Source organism: Neovison vison, chromosome 3, assembly GCF_020171115.1.
Source record: "Neovison vison isolate M4711 chromosome 3, ASM_NN_V1, whole genome shotgun sequence".
Taxonomy (NCBI): domain Eukaryota; kingdom Metazoa; phylum Chordata; class Mammalia; order Carnivora; family Mustelidae; genus Neogale; species Neogale vison.
Window position 1 is genome coordinate 63433379 of NC_058093.1, and position 18328 is coordinate 63451706.

The 18328-nt window shown below is 36.5% G+C and overlaps 1 protein-coding gene across 1 annotated transcript in view; it reads right to left on the minus strand.

Annotated features, from left to right (window-relative positions):
- Positions 1–18328, minus strand: part of SCN7A (sodium voltage-gated channel alpha subunit 7) — a 95841-nt gene that overhangs the window by 42691 nt on the left and 34822 nt on the right. Inside the window, exons 8-10 of the mRNA XM_044242259.1 lie at positions 9310–9379; positions 7757–7898; positions 2666–2869 (exon numbers count right to left, since the gene is read on the minus strand). Coding sequence (XP_044098194.1) covers positions 2666–2869; positions 7757–7898; positions 9310–9379 — 416 coding nt within the window. The remainder of the gene's footprint in view (positions 1–2665; positions 2870–7756; positions 7899–9309; positions 9380–18328) is intronic.

The window sequence follows — 18328 nt, forward strand, 5'->3', positions numbered from 1 at the left end:
TTGAAGATCATGAAGATGCTTATCATATGTGTGGAACATAGCTGACACTCAATAAACATTATATACTATTATTGCTATTATTGTTATTATTATTTTAATTGCCCCGAAAAGGGGGATAGTGTCAAAGACTTAAGAGTTTTATGTTTATGGAGTATAATCCATTAGGTACTGCTGTGCCTTCTTGTATTTCCTATAATTAGCAATTAACATTTTTTTTTTCAGTTGCTCAGTATACTCTAAGCACTGCCAACTGCTTTACAAGAATTTATTTCATTTGAATCTCACATCAACATGAGACAGATACTACAATTATATACATCTTGCAGACAAAGAAGCTGAAGTTCAGAAAAGTTAACAGACTTGGAAAATATCATACATCTATTAAGTGGCTAAAACAGACTGAAATCTATATTTATCTGACTGCAAACTGTGCTTTTAGCCAATATGATCTACTGCTTTCCTACAATGTGAGAATATGAAGCATCTAAGTAATCTCCCAGTAATTCCAACATGAGAATTAGAATCTGATTAGTCTTAAATCAGATCAGTCACCTATAGGGTCCTCAGTATGTTCCATTTTAAATTCTCTTTCCAGCATTTTCTTATGTATACATAAAAAAGGAAAAGAAAGTAAATCTTGTGAAAATGACCTTCACTTTTACTTCCTAAAAAAGTTTTTCATGACAAAATGTTCTAGTGTTCTTCCAGGAAAAGAAATCCTTTACAATTGAAAGATTTTAATTAAAACCAGAAAGGCTTCATGTGACCCAAACCAGCCAAATGAATGGAGATATTAAGAAATTGGGAAATAATACAAGTTCTTCCTAAGCAGAGTTAATAGGGCATCTCATCTTGGCACAAGAGAAGTATTGTGCTCTTGGATACATTTGTGTGTAGTCCTTGACATTTGAAAAACCACTTCAAAACAAATTACACATTTGAATACCATTCAGACCATAATCATTCAATCAGAAGGACCCCACACTCATTTCTAGAGACAGAAATCTTTTGTAATCTTTTCTGTGACTTCCTCATGGATGATATAATGGCTACACTCAATAGCTTCTTTTTATACATGTTTTCTTCATACTGTCTATAATTGCTTCTTGTTTCAATGGTATGCATGTTATGAACCATGTAGACACAGTATCTATCAATAACTTGAATCTGGTATGATCTTACATTCTGTTCTTCAGTTCCCACATTTTTAGTAGAACTACTTTTCTAGAGCGTCTTTATTGATGATGACTTAATAGTTTTATATAGAGAGAAGTTAACATTTTACCCCCTTTTGACCCAGAAGTTACCTTTGATATTAATAAATCTCTTAGCCAGCCTTATTACGCATTCCACTTAGTGCCAGAGTGTATCTTAGCTCTTTACTTTTCCCCATCTCTTTTTACCCTCTTCATATGACAGGGTGTTATTATAGCTCTTTTCTATCCTTTATCTGCTCCCTGAATCTGCCCTTTTGCCATCAAGTTGTTTCCTTTTTTTCCAGTGTAGACAACCTTTATAAGCAGGTGTTGAGAGTGCAAAATCGTAACAAATCTAAAAGAATGGAAAAGGAGGCAGGGTATGACACCTCCTCCCAAGGGAAGTCCTGTAACTAAGCCACTCCAGTCATGGAGAATTCAACTTGACCATGGCCACTTTGGGCCCAGAGGTCTCCAAAGACCAAGCTCCCAGGCAAAAAGGTCCTTACAATGCAGGGGAAGGGAGCAACACCTGGAAGAGGCAATGAATGTATCCTACCCCAGGCCACTTGACTCCTGCCCACCATATATCAACAGCTCCAGCTAGGGGTGTTAGGAAACTAAGCTAAACCTCTTCCTCCCCAGTGGAGAAAGAAGTCTGAGATTGAATATAAGAAAGCTACTTGTGCTGCTTTCCTGGGTCCTCTTCCCTTAGTACACTTACAGCACAATTTTGATTTTTTAAAGATAATTTCTACAACTTCTTTAATGTTGCATACTTCTGTCAATACTTTTAGATTCATAGACTGAATCTTTTGCTATAGAGCTAAAAATCTGAAAATAAACTCAAAAGCCACATTAAATAATTGAAAATTAGAGTTAAACTTTATTAAGTTTTACTATCATGGATTTGGTTATTCCATGGATAAAATAATTCTTTATATCAAGATGTATAGTGCATTTCCTCCTGAAAGAGCTAGAAAGCCACTGAGTACATTTGTTTGCTCTTTTTACAATTTCAGTACTGTATTTTTTATCTACGCTTTTACTACTTCATGATTTCTAATTTATGGAAGACAGTATCACTTTTGAGTTGAATACTGAAATTTTCCAGTTAATTCTGATGAACTATCAGAAGCAAGTTTGAATTAATAAACTCAACTTGCATTCAGAGAGGTCAAGTTTGAAAAATAATATATCCATCACTTATCAGCAGTAGTAATATACATTTTGGAACAAAAATTATCTGTCTTAAATAAATATTTAAAGCTCTTGGTCACTCTTGCCATGGTACACTGAAGAAACAATGTTTTGTAGCAAAAGTGAGCCCACTTAGCAAGATCACTGTTAATATTTTTACCATGTACAACACACAGTACTGAGCACCATGTAGAAAGCAATATACTCCAAGATCTTGAGGAAATAGCTCAAATTCTTTGATTCTATGAAGCATTAAGAAAAATTCATACCTCAACTGCTTTGTCTCCTTGAAGTTCTTTTGAAGTCTGCTGAAATTTTGGCTCAATCTTCTTAGCTTTTTCAGCAGCTTTCTGCTTTTCTTCTTCATAGGACATAGCAAGTATGCCCAAGAACAAACTTGCTATGTAAAAAGCAAACCAAAAGCTTATCACAACAAAAAATATCATGTAGACCTTCCCAGAAGCATAAAGGATCTAAGGAGAGTTGGAAAACAAGACAAAAGAGGAAAATGTTATTTGTCTTCCTATAATCTCCTATTTTAAAAGGAAAAAATCACATTTTGTTAATGAAAATAATTTAATTGTATGTGGAATGTAATCACAGGACAGTTTTACTGGCTCTACTTGGAGAAATAAGAGAGAAGCTCTTCAATTTTAGATATATATAAGGTACAAAATGCATAGTACAAAATCAAAGAATTTAGTAATTGAATTAAATTAGAGTGAGCATCTGGCTCTTAGGTCTTCACTAACAAAGAAACATATTGGAAGGAAAGAATTGTCATTTCTCAATTAAGAAAGCTGGACAGTCTAAAGTAAAGACTATTTCCTTTACAGTAGAATCTTTAAATATATGAAGCTTAATAAAAGTCAGAGAATGAAGGTTTAGAGATTAGTTTCATCTTCTCTATGAAAACATCAAAATATGTTCTCTATGTTCTCTATGAAAACATCAAAATAAGGGACAAGCTTAGATCTATTCAAAGAGGTGGGAAACAAAAATTTTTCTATATCAGAATATCTGCTTTGGTGAAGAACATTTAGACAAATCACATGAGAAGGTCATATAACTCACTTATTAAAGTCATTTATGGATAGGAAAAAAACAAAGATTTTAGATTTCAAAACTAAGCATTGACTAGCTTTTATTTCATAATAATTACCTAAGATAATGAGAGAATTTAAAATTTTTAAAATTATAAGTAATTGATACAGTCCACTATGTAAGTAATACAGACCACTGATTTATTATCGTTGACTATAAGTATATAAACAAAATCCAAAAAAACCCAGATGAGGTTAGTGTTAATTTTTATGCATCCACTTGAATCAATAGATAAGTATTATTTACAGAAAATATTATATTGATACAACAAAGCTAAAAATGTTTTACAGGTTAATAAGTTCTAACATTCAATCAAAAATAATTTCTTACTAACCTATAGTATATTTATCATTATAAGCATTTTTAATAAACCTTATTTCTTAGAAGAGTCACCTATTTAGGATTTGGTTAAATAGTTTTCCCACAGAACTAGCTATCATCTATAGTAGTAGATTCAAGAGTTAGTAATGAACACCATGGGATACACTGCAGGCCATGCACATTAATAAATACTTTGCTTAGGGTGCCTGGGTGGCTCAGTGGGTTAAGCCTCTGCCTTCAGCTCAGGTCATGATCTCAGTGTCCTGGGATTGAGCCCCGCATCGGGCTCTCTGCTCAGTGGGGAGCCTGCTTCCCCCCCCTCTCTGCCTGCCTCTCTGCCTACTTGTGATCTCTCTGTCAAGTGAATAAATAAAATCTTTAAAAATAAATAAATAAATAAATACTTTGCTTATTGTATCATTAATTCTGTGTAGCACATTTATGTGGTATTTACTATTTCCAATATGCAGAAGAAAGATGAAAATTAGGCAAAATGACATGTCAAAACTCTCACAGCTTTGGAGAAAGGCCTGAATCCAAAACTTTTGCTCTTTCCAGTATATGAAACCAGCTGGAGGATAAAAGTATACACTTTTATTATGATGGAAAAGTATACACATTCTAGTTCTAGTATATTTTAGTTTGAAATTGGGGTAATTATGGCACCCAAAGCCTAGAAGTGTTACAAAAAGCAAATGAAATAGTGCATGTGAAGATGCATTTAGCCTCTGGCAAATATGCAGTGAAGGTTAACTATTGTTAGAAATAGCATTTTGTTTATGTCCATTAGGACTGACATTTTGTTTTGTTCATTTCTGTACCCTGGGTGTATCAAAGAGTGCTTGGATCAAATAAATATTTGTTGAATGAATAGAGAATTGTATTCTCTAAAACATAAACTACACTCTTTGGGAATAATTGCTGAATTTCCCTAGCCATGGTCAGTTCAGTGTGGGGCAATGCTGAGAGCACAAATCCAGTCCAAATCAAAGAAATCCATCTCTACACACTAGTCAATAACAAGAGTGCAATACTGATGAAAGTCCCATGTGGACTCCACCAGGACACTCCCACACTGATGTTTCATTTCACTAGCAGTGGGAAAGGATTTCCTTTAAACCAATTCTTTTTTTTTTTTTTAAAGATTTTATTTATTTATTTGACAGAGATCACAGGTAGGCAGAGAGGCAGGCAGAGAGAGAGGAAGGAGGAAGCAGGCTCCCTGCTGAGCAGAGAGCCCAATGTGGGGCTTGAACCCAGGACCCTTGGGATCATGACCTGAACTGAAGGCAGTGGCTTAACCCACTGAGCCACCCAGGCGCCCCTCCTTTAAACCAATTCTAACAAGAAAATTAGCTAACGTACTTTGAGGGCTGTAACCATAAAAACAGAAAACATTATATAAAGTGATACGATCTATAAATACTCATATTTTTGCTTATTAAAATTTCATTAAGCATTTCTATGTGTTGATACTGAGGATAGAACAATTAAATTGAAATAAAAAGAACTCTTCTCAGGTAGCATATCTACTAGTGGGAGAAACTACTGAACAAGCAATTTAAAGTAACCACAATCAGGGAGGCCTGGGGGCTCAGTCCATTAGGCATCTGACTCTTGATTTCAGCTCAGGTAATGATCTCAGGCTTGAGCCCTCAAGGTTCAAGCCCCATGTGGACCTCCATGCTGGGCATGGAGACTGCTTAGGATTCTCTCTCTCTCTCTGTCCCTCCCCTTGTCCTCTCATGTACATGTGTGCATCCCCTCACTCTCTCTCTCTCTCAAAAATAAATAAACAAATAAAATAACCACAATTAGAGGAAATTGTACAGTTCCATGGTATTTTGGTGTAGGACTTGCCTAGCTGTGAAAGGAGAGTTTGGGGAAAAGTTCAAGATTTCTTCTGGGTTTGAGGTATGAGACTAAAGATAGAATGAAACTTGAAATTAGGCTGAGGGTAAAATATACATTGAAACAAGAAATTATGGAAAAAACTCACTTAGGAAACAGAAAGCCTCTTCTATACTCAAATAAAGCAGAATATATATTGGAATATTGTTAGAAAATACATCTGGAGAAGTATGCAGAAACTAGACCTTTTTTTTTTTTTTAAGATTTTATTTATTTATTTGACAGAGATAACAAGTAGGCAGAGAGAGGCAGGTAGAGAGAGAGCGGGAAGCAAGCTCCCCGCAGAGCAGAGAGCCCGATCCAGGGCTCGATCCCAGGACCCTGGGATCATGACCTGAGCCAAAGGCAGAGGCTTTAACCCACTGAGCCACCCAGGTGCCCCCAGAAACTAGATTTTAAAGAGCACTATAGACCATCTATTTAGTCTTTGAACTTCATCCTATGGGAATGCAGAACCTCTGAAGGATTTTTAGAAGTAGGATAATGTGATAAGATTATTTTAGAAATAAGAAGCCCCTAGTGTTATGGAACAGGCACTGATACTTGTCAAAGTTTGGAAAATAACAATATAAATAAATATTCATGTTACAAAATCAGAAAAATATACTTTGCAATTTAAAAAGTCATTTTAATATTTTCATGTATTTCTTTTATAGAAGTATAATTGTACTGACTGTTTACTTTACTTGACTTTTATTTAATAACATAACATGAACATTTGTGCTAAAAGTCCTATCATTATTAATAGCCTATAGAGGTCATTACACACACACACACACACACACACACACACACCTCTCATAATTTTTCTATCCAATCATAAAAAGTATGGAATGTATGTATATGTTTTAAAAAAAGAGAGTGTTCTCCTTCAACTATACATACTTTGGAAATTTAAAGTAATTTATTTTATCTAATATACTTTGATATTAACTATGCTGTTAAACTAACGTTGCATATTTCACTGTGATGAAAATTCTCTTAGAAAAATGAAGTCACCATTCTAATATGTATTTTAACTTTCTAAGAAAATATGGCACATAAATCATCAGTTACAAAGAGAGACTCTCAGAATTTGGATTTCAAGTCTCAGAACAGCAAGCCTTATAATCAGAGCAGGATTAAATATTAAAGGGGAATGAGAAGCAATAGAAGAATTGAAATGAAATACGCATTGTAGACATTAAATAAAAAATTTCTTGGGGTGCCTGGATGGCTCAGTGGGTTAAAGTCTCTGCCTTCGGCTCAGGTCATGGTCTCAGGGTCCTGGGATCGAGCCCTGCATCAGGCTCTCTGCTCAGCAGGGAGCCTGCATCCTCCTCTCTCTCTCCCTGCTTCTCTGCGTACTTGTCATCTCTGTCTCTCAAACAAATAAAATCCTTAAAAAAAAATTTAAAAAGTAAAAAAAAATTTCTTAATACATGTTAATCTCATAGGTTAAAATTTTTTTTTAAGATTTTATTTATTTATTTGTCAGAGAGAGAGAGAGTGAGCTCAGGCAGACATAGTGGGGCAGAGGCAGAGGGAAAAGCAGGCTCCCTGCTGAGCAAGGAGCTCGCTGTGGGACTCCATCTCAGGACGCTGGGATCATGACCTGAGCTGAAGGCAGCCGCTTAACCAACTGAGCCACCGAGGCGTCCCAGGTTCAAATTTTTTGACTGAAGAGGTAGTACTTACCAATGTTCTTTACTCAGTTAATATCAAATGTGTGATATCATACAGCAGGGCAGTGATCTCTAGAATATACATGTGTTGTAACTTTGGAGAGGTTACCCACTCTGATCTTAGCAGATACCGATAGGTCTTGCAGGATTGTTTCAAAGATTAAATATGATATACATAAAGGCACAGACTTGGGCACAGAGTTAGCATACAGTTTGACTTTCAGTAATTCTGACTCTCTTTTCTTCTGTCCTCAAATTCTTCTCCCCATAGAAATTTAATAAATTGTGGTACATCTTACCATTATTTTAGAAGATAGGGACATGATACCATTTTTTGTGCCATGTAGATTCTGTTCTTACCTGATGATAAAGTGCTTCAGGGTAATCCTGCGTCATTAACCGAAACAGGGCAAGTAAGGCCCAGCCAAAAGTGTCAAAATTTGTGAAGCCATAATCAGGATTTGTGCCAGCTTTCACACACACATATCCTTCAGGACACTGACTAAAGAAGACAAAGAGAAGAGAAACTGCTTACTCTTAAGTGACTTTTAGATTACAGGCCAAATCATAAATACAGAATATCCACCCATGAATAATAAAGAGTTCTTTCTTCCACAGGGAACAGTCTAAACAAAGCCCAGTGAAAAAGCTGCAAATGAGGTAGATTTTAAGTTAATACAAGTGAACAGTGTTAATTAATCTAAAAGGAAAAGGGGTCTCACTGATGGTTTTTTGCCAAGCCTTGTTGAAGTTTTCTTTGCTATCAGCATCAAGGTGAAAGCATACATAATGGGAATAACCGTCATAAAACAAAGCTTCAGTCATTGAGGGTTTAATTTTCAAATGTCTCACCTTAAGCCCTTGGGTCCCATTATTTAAGGGTGAGAAAACACTTCCACATTGATAACTTATAATCAGTATTTGCACAATGGTAGAAAGATCAGATTAAAGATTTATCTTATTTCCTTTGATGGAGTCTTCATACTTTATCTTCTGGGGGCTTGAATATTATGATTCGTTATTATAGTTGTGGCCACATAAATCATGCTTCCCTCCATCCATACCCTGTGTAGTTTCCTCCAATGTTATTCTGGCTTTGGCCATGTGACTTGTTTTGGACTTTTAATAGTTAACAAATGTGATGCAAAGAGAGGTTTAAAATGTATTTGTGCTGGGCAGCGTTGAGCAAGCGACAAAATGTCTAAATCACGTGAATATATAAACTACATAATTCATGCTCCTTTACCCCCATATGACTTTTGTTAATATGAGCCCTAGAGCCTAAGAAAGAGCTGACCCTACAGATGGGCACCATATCATTTCCAGCTGATGGAAGTGACATAAGGAATTACAGGAAAGTTCTAGTACTGCTGAGAAGTACTATATTTCTACTTTCTTTTCTCTTCATTTGAAATTATATGACAGTAAAACTTGTGTTATCATATCATTAAATAGTTATTTATAAATACTATTTCTAAGAGCAATAAACTTTTTATTAATGTAAATTTTGTCATAAAATATATACAAGCCATAAAATAAATGAAATAACAGCATATATTTCCTATTTCTTCTTTTCAAAGGCTTTTGGACCAAGAAAAGATTATATCATCTCTCTTGATAATTCCCACTAGCTCCGGGGTACACAGAAAACAAAAAATCAGATCCTTATTTAAGTCCCAGCCTTGCCATTTATTCACTTCATGACCTTGAATAAATCATTTAAGTAGTCTGTTTGTTGCTTTTTCCTGTAAAATCAGGGCAATAGTATTCCGTGTTGTATATTTCTCAGCATGGTTTTAATGACAAAATAAGATAATGTAATCAAATGATAAACATCAGCCAAATCATTAGTCATTCAGTAAATACTATGGATCTATAAAACTGACTGATACAAGAACATTAACAACACTTACCCAGCATCTGTTCTGTTGCCACAAAGGAGAGCATATCTTTCTCCTTCCAAATAATAAAAGTTTTCTGTTTCTGCAAAATAGGAAAGAAATTATATTCTGTTACCTAATTTTGAGTGAAGAGCATATCTGATATCCATTTAGATCTGCATAGAATATGAACATCTCTCTCTATATATGGAAAAGGTAGGAATATATAGCCCACCCTTTCTTATCTACAAGATTGTCCTAACATGTGATGCACAGACCAAAAGATGTCTGGCAATCTACCTACTACACTGCCCCAAAAGAAACAAAACCCAGCATAAAAAGAGGAGAATCACTTTCAAAACTAGAGTTCTGGGAAGCAAATATTAATCAGTCAGTTGTGACCAGAACCCTGAAGGAAAAATTCCCAAGACCAAAGTGAAAGCTGAGACCTTTTCTTCCAGGCTTTATTCCTAATGATCTTCCTTAACATGAGATCATATTTCTGTCTCTGCATTTAAATACCATCCTCTTCCCATGTTGAAGCTTATTTTTCTATATTGAGCATCCAGTGCCAGTTACTCACCCTGGTGTCATTTAATCTAACCATAATCCCAACTAATCTGAATCATAGCCCATAGAATTTATTCAGGCATCCTTATCTGCTGTCATTCAATATGTAAATTGTGTATTTACAGATATGAACTACCAGGGTTGGGAACATACATGCTTAGAAGTATTGATTTTAGGTTCTGAACTCAAATCACAGCTCCAACACGTGAGATCAGTCCTCAATGTATGTGTGTATATATAAAATTATATACATATACATATGTACACACACAAAACTGAATTACTACAATGCCAAATGATGTCACTTTAACTTTACCTAAAATAATGTTAGAAGTTTTTTTTTTTAAGATTTTATTTATTTGTTTGACAGACAGAGATCACAAGTAGGCAAAGAGGCACGCAGAGAGAGAGGGAGAAGCAGGCTCCCCTTGGAGCAGAGAGCCCGATGTGAGGCTCGATCCCAGGACTCTGGGATCATGACCTGAGTGGAAGGCAGAGGCTTTAACCCACTGAGCCACCCAGGGGCCCCTAGAAGAAGTTTTAAATCATAGTTAGGAACTACTGGTCAAGCCTTTTAAATGGCAGTCAAAATCCAAATGAAATTCAACATTAGTAGTTGAGGACTGTCCCAAATATTGTTCTAAAATAATAGGACTTTGACATGGCAATTAGGTTAAATAAAATTTTATAAATATAACATTTTCAGCAAGTCCTAACATGCTTTTAGAGGAAATGGAATGACTAGAATTGGACAAATTTTAAAGCTGTAAACTTAATAAAGTGATTTCTTTATAATATAACTTACTCTTTAACTAAGATGAAAAGAACCTGGATTTTATTCCAGCAATAACTATTGGTATTCACTATATTGAAGTATTTCATTATTGTGAAGTAGTAAAAATTGTTTATTTTTTATATAATTTGTATATTTTTTGTTATAACTAAAGAAACCAAAGAGTATTTCAATTGGAATCTAAGATTTAACATCCATTTTTCTGTTGCCCTCACCACTAGAATGAAGACCATGAGATAGACACACATAATAAGGAAATATTTCACATACTCATATATCAATAATTTTGTATTACTTGCAGCATAATGATATTATGGGGTAAAATAAGGAGTAAAATCCATTAAAATTTGTTTTGGAACTTATATCCAAATACAAATAAAATCAATGTAGGGGATTACGTAAGACTTAACAATTTACTTTTATTAGTTTAAAAATATGCTTTTATATTTTTCTAAACACTTTCAGAAAGACCTGATAATTTTAATATGAGTGAAAAATCCAGTAAGAGAGTATAATCCAGTGGAGAAGGAATGGATTTGAAAGCCAGATTGGGATGGTTAGAATCCTAGTTTTATCACTGAGTTGTTGCAATATACTGGAACATTCACTGAATTTCTCTGAACTTCCATCTTTTCTGTTTGTAAGCAAGCTCATTCACTTCTCTGCAGGGTTACGGTGACGATATGTGATCAGACATATGTGTTACTTATATATATAGAAGCAAAGCAATATTTATTCTGGCATTATTACTATTTGCCTGAAGTATGTTTATTATTTACCAAAAGATAACTCAAAACATTTAAAATTAGCAGCAGTAACAGAAATCCAACAATAGTGAGAATTTCAATAATGTAGTCTATTTTTTTTCCAATTTATTTATTTTCAGAAAAACAGTATTCATTATTTTTTCACCACACCCAGTGCTCCATGCAAGCCGGGCCCTCTATAATACCCACCACCTGGTACCCCAACCTCCCACCCCCCCGCCACTTCAAACCCCTCAGATTGTTTTTCAGAGTCCATAGTCTCTCATGGTTCATCTCCCCTTCCAATTTACCCAAAAGCACATACCCTCCCCAATGTCCATAACCCTACCCCCCTTCTCCCAACCCCCCTCCCACCAGCAACCCACAGTTTGTTTCGTGAGATTAAGAGTCACTTATGGTTTGTCTCCCTCCCTATCCCATCTTGTTTCATGGATTCTTCTCCTACCCACTTAAGCCCCCATGTTGCATCACCACTCCCTCATATCAGGGAGATCATATGATATTTGTCTTTCTCCGCTTGACTTATTTCGCTAAGCATGATACCCTCTAGTTCCATCCATGTTGTCGCAAATGGCAAGATTTCATTTCTTTTGATGGCTGCATAGTATTCCATTGTGTATATATACCACACCTTCTTTATCCATTCATCTGTTGATGGACATCTAGGTTCTTTCCATAGTTTGGCTATTGTGGACATTGCTGCTATAAACATTCGGGTGCACGTGCCCCTTTGGATCACTACGTTTCTATCTTTAGGGTAAATTCCCAGTAGTGCAATTGCTGGGTCATAGGGCAGTTCTATTTTCAACATTTTGAGGAACCTCCATGCTGTTTTCCAGAGTGGTTGCACCAGCTTGCATTCCCACCAACAGTGTAGGAGGGTTCCACTTTCTCCGCATCCTCGCCAGCATCTGTCATTTCCTGACTTGTTGATTTAAAATTTTTTTTTTAATTTTTTTTTTAATTTTATTTATTTGAGAGAGAGAGACAGTGAGAGAGAGAATGAGCGAGGAGAAGGTCAGAGAGCGAAGCAGACTCCCCATGGAGCTGGGAGCCTGATGTGGGACTCGATCCCGGGACTCCAGGATCACGCCCTGAGCCGGAGGCAGTCGTTTTAAACAACTGCGCCACCCAGGCGTCTCATGACTTGTTGATTTTAGCCATTCTGACTGGTGTGAGGTGTCATCTCATTGTGGTTTTGATTTGTATTTCCCTGATGCCGAGTGATATGGAGCACTTTTTCATGTGTCTGTTGGCCATCTGGATGTCTTCTTTACAGAAACGTCTGTTCATGTCCTCTGCCCATTTCTTGATTGGATTATTTGTTCTTTGGGTGTTGAGTTTGTTAAGTTCTTTATAGATTTTGGACACTAGCCCTTTATCTGATATGTCGTTTGCAAATATCTTCTTCCATTCTGTCAGTTGTCTTTTGGTTTTGTTCACTGTTTCCTTTGATGTGCAAAAGCTTTTGATTTTGATGAAATCGCAACAGTTCATTTTTGCCTTTGCTTCCCTTGCCTTTGGCGATGTTCCTAGGAAGATGTTGCTGCGGCTGAGGTCGAAGAGGTTGCTGCCTGTGTTCTCCTCAAGGATTTTGATGGATTCCTTTCTCACATTGAGGTCCTTAATCCATTTTGAATCTATTTTTGTGTGTGGTGTAAGGAAATGGTCCAATTTCATTTTTCTGCACGTGGCTGTCCAATTTTCCCAACACCATTTATTAAAGAGGCTGTCTTTTATCCATCGGACATTCTTTCCTGCTTTGTCAAAGATTAGTTGACCATAGAGTTGAGGGTCTATTTCTGGGCTCTCTATTCTGTTCCATTAGTCTATGTGTCTTTTTTTGTGCCAGTACCATGCTGTCTTGATGATGACAGCTTTGTAATAAAGCTTGAAGTCCGGAATTGTGATGCCACCAACTTTGGCTTTCTTTTTCAATATCCCTTTGGCTATTCGAGGTCTTTTCTCGTTCCATATAAATTTTAAAATTATTTGTTCCATTTCTTTGAAAAAGATGGATGGTACTTTGATAGGAATTGCATTAAATGTGTAGATTGCTTTAGGTAGCATAGACATTTTCACAATATTTATTCTTCCAATCCAGGAGCATGGAACATTTTTCCATTTCTTTGTGTCTCCCTCAGTTTCTTTCATGAGTACTTTATAGTTTTCTGAGTATAGATTCTTAGCCTCTTTGGTTAGGTTTATTCCTAGGTATCTTATGGTTTGGGGTGCAATTGTAAATGGGATTGACTCCTTAATTTCTCTTTCTTCTGTCTTGTTGTTGGTGTAGAGAAATGCAACTGATTTCTGTGCATTGATCTTAAATCCTGACACTTTGCTGAATTCCTGTACAAGTTCTAGCAGTTTTGGAGTGGAGTCTTTTGGGTTTTCCACATAGAGTATCATATCATCTGCAAAGAGTGATAATTTGACTTCTTCTTTGCCGATTTGGATGCCTTTAATTTCCTTTTGTTGTCTGGTTGCTGAGGCTAGGACTTCTAGTACTATGTTGAATAGCAGTGGTGATAATGGACATCCCTGCCGTGTTCCTGACCTTAGTGGAAAAGCTTTCAGTTTTTCTCCATTGAGAATGATATTTGCAGTGGGTTTTTCATAGATGGCTTTGATGATATTGAGGTATGTGCCCTCTATCCCTACACTTTGAAGGGTTTTGATCAGGAAGGGATGCTGTACTTTGTCAAATGCTTTTTCAGCATCTATTGAGAGTAACATATGGTTCTTGTTCTTTCTTTTATTGATGTGTTGTATCACATTGACTGATTTGCGGATGTTGAACCAACCTTGCAGCCCTGGGATAAATCCCACTTGGTCGTGGTGAATAATCCTTTTAATGTACTGTTGAATCCTATTGGCTAGTATTTTGGTGAGAATTTTCGCATCTGTGTTCATCAAGGATATTGGTCTATAGCTCTCTTTTTTGATGGGATCCTTGTCTGGTTTTGGGATCAAGGTGATGCTGGCCTCATAAAATGAGTTTGGGAGTTTTCCTTCCATTTCTATTTTTTGAAACAGTTTCAGGAGAATAGGAATTAGTTCTTCTTTAAATGTTTGGTAGAATTCCCCGGAAGCCATCTGGCCCTGGGCTTTTGTTTGTTTGGAGATTTTTAATGACTGTTTCAATCTCCTTACTGGTTATGGGTCTGTTCAGGCTTTCTATTTCTTCCTGGTTCAATTTTGGTAGTTTATATGTTTCTTTTTTGTTTTTTAAAGATTTTATTTATTTATTTGAGAGAGAGAGACAGTGAGAGAGAGCATGAGTGAGGAGAAGGTAGAGGGAGAAGCAGACTCCGCATGGAGCTGGGAGCCTGATGTGGGACTCGATCCCGGGACTCCGGGATCACGCCCTGAGCCGAAGGCAGTCGTCCAACCAACTGAGCCACCCAGGCATACCAATAGTTTATATGTTTCTAGGAATGCATCCATTTCTTCCAGATTGTCAAATTTGTTGGCGTAGAGTTGCTCATAGTATGTTCTTATAATAGTTTGTATTTCTTTGGTGTTAGTTGTGATCTGTCCTCTTTCATTCATGACTTTATTTATTTGGGTCCTTTCTCTTTTCTTTTTGATAAGTCTGGCCAAGGGTTTATCGATTTTATTAATTCTTTCAAAGAACCAGCTCCTAGTTTCGTTGATTTGTTCTATTGTTTTTTTTGGTTTCTATTTCATTGATTTCTGCTCTGATCTTTATGATTTCTCTTCTCCTGCTGGGCTTAGGGTTTCTTTCTTGTTCTTTCTCCAGCTCCTTTAGGTGTAGGGTTAGGTTGTGTACCTGAGACCTTTCTTGTTTCTTGAGAAAAGCTTGTACCGCTATATATTTTCCTCTCAGGAATGCCTTTGTTGTGTCCCACAGATTTTGAACCGTTGTATTTTCATTATCATTTGTTTCCATGATTTTTTTCAATTCTTCTTTAATTTCCTGGTTGACCCATTCATTCTTTAGAAGGATGCTGTTTAGTCTCCATGTATTTGGGTTCTTTCCAAACTTCCTCTTGTGGTTGAGTTCTAGCTTCAGAGCATTGTGGTCTGAAAATATGCAGGGAATGATCCCAATCTTTTGATACCGGTTGAGTCCTGATTTAGGACCGAGGATGTGATCTATTCTGGAGAATGTTCCATGTGCACTAGAGAAGAATGTGTATTCTGTTGCTTTGGGATGAAATGTTCTGAATATATCTGTGATGTCCATCTCATCCAGTGTATCATTTAAGGCCTTTATTTCCCTGTTGATCTTTTGCTTGGATGATCTGTCCATTTCAGTGAGGGGAGTGTTAAAGTCCCCTACTATTATTGTATTATTGTTGATGTGTTTCTTTGATTTTGTTATTAATTGGTTTATATAGTTTGCTGCGCCCATGTTGGGGGCATAGATATTTAAAATTGTTAGATCTTCTTGTTGGACAGACTCTTTGAGTATGATATAGTGTCCTTCCTCATCTCTTATTATAGTCTTTGGCTTAAAATCTAATTGATCTGATATAAGGATTGCCACTCCTGCTTTTTTCCGATGTCCATTAGCATGGTAAATTCTTTTCCACCCCCTCACTTTAAGTCTGGAGGTGTCTTCGGGTTTAAAATGAGTTTCTTGGAGGCAACATATAGATGGGTTTTGTTTTTTTATCCATTCTGATACCCTGTGTCTTTTGATTGGGGCATTTAGCCCATTAACATTCAGGGTAACTATTGAGAGATATGATTTTAGTGCCATTGTATTGCCTGTAAGGCGACTGTTACTGTATATTGTCTCTGTTCCTTTCTGATCTACCACTTGTAGGCTCTCTCTTTGCTTAGAGGACCCCTTTCAGTATTTCCTGTAGGGCTGGTTTGGTGTTTGCAAATTCTTTCAGTTTTTGTTTGTCCTGGAAGCTTTTAATCTCTCCTTCTATTTTCAATGATAGCCTAGCTGGATATAGTATTCTTGGCTGCATGTTTTTCTCGTTTAGTGCTCTGAAAATATCATGCCAGCTCCTTCTGGCCTGCCAGGTCTCTGTGGATAAGTCAGCTGCCAATCTAATACTTTTACCATTGTATGTTACAGACTTCTTTTCCCGGGCTGCTTTCAGGATTTTCTCTTTGTCACTAAGGCTTGTAAATTTTACTATTAGGTGACGGGGTGTGGGCCTATTCTTATTGATTTTGAGGGGCGTTCTCTGAACCTCCTGAATTTTGATGCTCGTTCCCTTTGCCATATTGGGGAAATTCTCCCCAATAATTCTCTCCAGTATACCTTCTGCTCCCTTCTCTCTTTCTTCTTCTTCTGGAATCCCAATTATTCTAATGTTGTTTCGTCTTATGGTGTCACTTATCTCTCGAATTCTCCCCTCGTGGTCCAGTAGCTGTTTGTCCCCCTTTTGCTAAGCTTCTTTATTCTCTGTCATTTGGTCTTCTATATCACTAATTCTTTCTTCTGCCTCATTTATCCTAGCAGTGAGAGCCTCCATTTTTTATTGAACTTCATTAATAGCTTTTTTGATTTCAACTTGGTTAGATTTTAGTTCTTTTATTTCTCCAGAAAGGGCTTTTATATCTCTGGAGAGGGTTTCTCTAATATCTTCCATGCCTTTTTCAAGCCTGGCTATAACCTTGAGAATTGTCATTTTGAACTCTAGATCTGACATATTACCAATGTCTGTATAGATTAGGTCCCTAGCCTTCGGTACTGCCTCTTGTTCTTTTTTTTGTTGTGAATTTTTCCGCCTTGTCATTTTGTCCAGCTAAGAGTATATGAAAGAGCAAGTAAAATACTAAAAGGGTGGCAACAATCCCAGGAAAATATGCTTTAACCAAATCAGAAGAGATCCCAAATCGTGAGGGGGGATTTCTCCCCCCTCATGATTGGGTGAGGGATCTCCTCTGATTGGGATCTCCTTTGATTGGGATCTCCCAATCTCTTCTGATTGGGATCTCCCAATCTCTTCTGATTGGGATCTCTTCTGATTTGGGGATAAAAAGAGGTTCAAAAAGAAAGAAAGAAAAAAAAGAAAAAAAGAATTAAAAAAAAGAGATTGAATTAAAAATTCAATCAAGAATTTAAAAAAGAAAGATTGAAGAGATTAGGATCTCTTCTTTCAGAAAGTGGTTGTTTTTCTGTTTCTAGAATTGCTGTTCTTCTTGTCTTCGATCTGCCGATGGATTTGCAGGTGTTTGCAATCTTTAGATAAGCTCTCTAGCTGATCTCCTGCTAGCTGAGGTAGTCTCAGCCTGCTACTTCTCCGCCATCTTGACTCCTCCCCTAATGTAGTCTATTTTTTATTTACAGGGTCATTTTAAAATTTCTAATTAGTAGACTTAAATTTTATATTTTAAATAAACAACTTTATTGAAGAAAGGTAGTATTATGAGGATTTTATTTTGATAAAACTGCAAATAAGACTCTGGTTATATTTATTTTTTAAAGGATAAAATTTGCGAAACTTGACAATTTCAAACTTGGATCTTCCTCACTGAACTATCTGAAGATTGGAACTTTTTTTTTTTTAAGATTTTATGTATTTATTTGACAGAGAGAAATCACAAGTAGATGGAGAGGCAGGCAGAGAGAGAGAGGGAAGCAGGCTCCCTGCTGAGCAGAGAGTCCAATGCGGGACTCGATCCCAGGACCCTGAGATCATGACCTGAGCTGAAGGCAGTGGCTTAACCCACTAAGCCACCCAGGCGCCCTGAAGATTGGAACTCTGAATTGCAATTATGATAAATGAAACTGATCCAAATCAGCACAGGTTTCCTCCGCCATCCAAAAGTAGAACATTCCTAATGAAACCTTTTGTGAAGGGAAAGGCATAAGGCAAAGAAGTAATTACCATTAGTTTATAGGGAAAAATTTGTGGGCATTCCTAGGCCCCAAATATAACCTCTCTTCAGCTTTTCTGATACATTAGGATGCATCTTGCTAATAGACACA